Source organism: Pteropus vampyrus, unplaced genomic scaffold (genome assembly GCF_000151845.1).
Source record: "Pteropus vampyrus isolate Shadow unplaced genomic scaffold, Pvam_2.0 Scaffold334, whole genome shotgun sequence".
In the NCBI taxonomy this organism is placed as follows: Eukaryota; Metazoa; Chordata; class Mammalia; order Chiroptera; family Pteropodidae; genus Pteropus; species Pteropus vampyrus.
In genome coordinates, this window is record NW_011889115.1 from 1,029,057 (window position 1) to 1,031,120 (window position 2,064).

The 2,064-nt window shown below is 50.7% G+C and overlaps 1 protein-coding gene across 1 annotated transcript in view; it reads left to right on the forward strand.

The window, feature by feature from the left end:
* Window positions 1–2,064, forward strand: part of PLEKHA7 (pleckstrin homology domain containing A7) — a 125,390-nt gene that overhangs the window by 53,222 nt on the left and 70,104 nt on the right. Inside the window, exon 3 of the mRNA XM_023522143.1 lies at window positions 1,720–1,849. Coding sequence (XP_023377911.1) covers window positions 1,720–1,849 — 130 coding nt within the window. The remainder of the gene's footprint in view (window positions 1–1,719; window positions 1,850–2,064) is intronic.

Sequence of the window (2,064 nt, forward strand, 5' to 3'; positions counted from 1 at the left end):
TTTATCTCTCTGTTGGAGTTCTCTACACTTCTCAAAAGTTCATTGAGCATCTTTATAGCTAGTGTTTTGAACTCTGCATCTGTTAGATTACTTGACTCCATTATATCTGGATCTCTGTTATGTTCTGTCATATGGTTTCTGCTTCTTTGTCTTCCCATTTTGGCTGCCTTTCCGTGTCTGTTTCTATGTACTAAGCAAAGCTTCTAAGTCTCCCGGTCTTATTAGCGTGGATTTGTGAAGTAGGTGTCCAGTGGCACAGTCCTGAGAGGGGTTCAGCTGCAGGCCCAACTTAACCCAAGCCTCTACCTCTCCGGGGCCACCTATTAAGATTCAGCAAGCAATCTACAGATGCCGTGCTTACAGTTGCCTCAAAAGGCCACACCAGAAACCGAGGCCAGCTGCTTCCTCCATTGTGAGTCTTAGCAAGGAGCACCTGACTTGCTGAGAATACACCTGGATGTGGCTTGGGTGAGGCCGCGAGTTGGGGGAGGCGGGGTTTCAGAAAATCCTCTGGGTGGAGCGACCTCTGTTATCCAGTTTGATGACCTCACGGCTATGGTGGCACTGTGTCCGGCACACTGGTAGTGGGGAGGGCTCAACAGGGAACAATGGATACCCCTGAGACTTCTGTTGAAAGCGAGTCTAGGCCAGGCTCTCACTCTGACAGTGTCTCCCTATAAGTCCCTGGTGCCCTCTCTGCGCAGCCTAATCGGCACTGGTGCTCAGCGTGAGCAGGTCTGTCACTGTGAAAATCTGCTTGTGGACGCGGCCCCTTTAAGAGGCGTCTGCCGCTCAAGACCTGGCAGCCTCGCATCCTCGCACCATCCTACCTTCTGCCGTGGCAGGGTGATTTCTTGGATTTCTCTCTAGTTATATGGCTTGTTCATCCCAGGCGATTTTTCTTTGCTGCTGTTCCTTGTTTCCATCACAACTTTGATTTGGTCACCAGAGGGATGAGCAGAGCCTCTATCTCTGTTGGTTATCTTAAATGAGAGTGAATTAAAGTTGGTAAAATCCCAAACAAACTTTTTTTATTATCGGACTTCTTGTCCTGAGTTTTTGCTTAGAGATACAGCTGCCATACTAATATGACCTGAATATACTTCTTCCTTGTCTCAAACCTTGGAAATCTGAAAAGTCAGGCAAGACTAGGTTCCAGGAAGACGTTTGGGGCATAGTTCTGCCTGGAGGCAGGGCCTGGACAAGGCAGCCTCTCAGAGCTCCTTTCCACCCCCAGTTGGCGATTATCTCTGTGCTGCACAGAGCCTCTGCCAACACTGAGCGGCTGAGTGTGGTGACATTCTCTGAGTGGGGAGCATAACAAAAGCCTGGCTGGGATGGAGGCTGGGGCGGGGAATCCAGAGTGAGTGCCTGAGCTGATAAGGAGCCAGTGATCTTTTTGCCTGGAGGGACTTGCACCTCCAGCTGCCAAGCATCTGGCAGGGCCAGCCGCTTGGAGAGCTGGTGCTTGCTGCAGTGGTCCTCCTGTGCAGAACTTCCCTAACGGTGCAGGGTGTCAGGGCTCTGGCTTGGGCACGAGAAGGATCACTTATCCTTTGTACAGCAGTGGTTTTGAAAGAAGCAGTGCATCTTATCTCCAAGGTGGAAACTAAGATTTTTCCTCGTAGCACCTCTGTCAAAGTGAGAGTGGCGAAAGGACTTCAGAGTGCTTCTTCCTCAGCTGTGTCGTGCCCGGGTCTTCTCTCTCCATCTCCTCAGGGTCCGGGCTAGGCCTCCAGATCAGATTTTCTCCACTCCTCCGGCAGAGAGCCCCAGTTTACTGCAGCTGCCTGGATCTTATTGTCTCTCAGAGCAGTGGACAAAACTCAGACATATCCTGGGACTTCTACTTTGAGGAAGGCTCACTGATCCTGGAGTTAGCAGAGTCTGAGAGTCAACGTCAAGCCATTCAAGGATAGTGTTGAATTTGTGTGGAGGCATTTGCCACCACTGCTGCTTTGAAAGACTGGCAAATGTTGGGGCTCTGTGGAGGCAGGTGAGAAGGGTTCTCTGTGGTGTCTTGTGAGTATCGGACCAAGATGTTCCCAAAGTGCTGTACCTCCT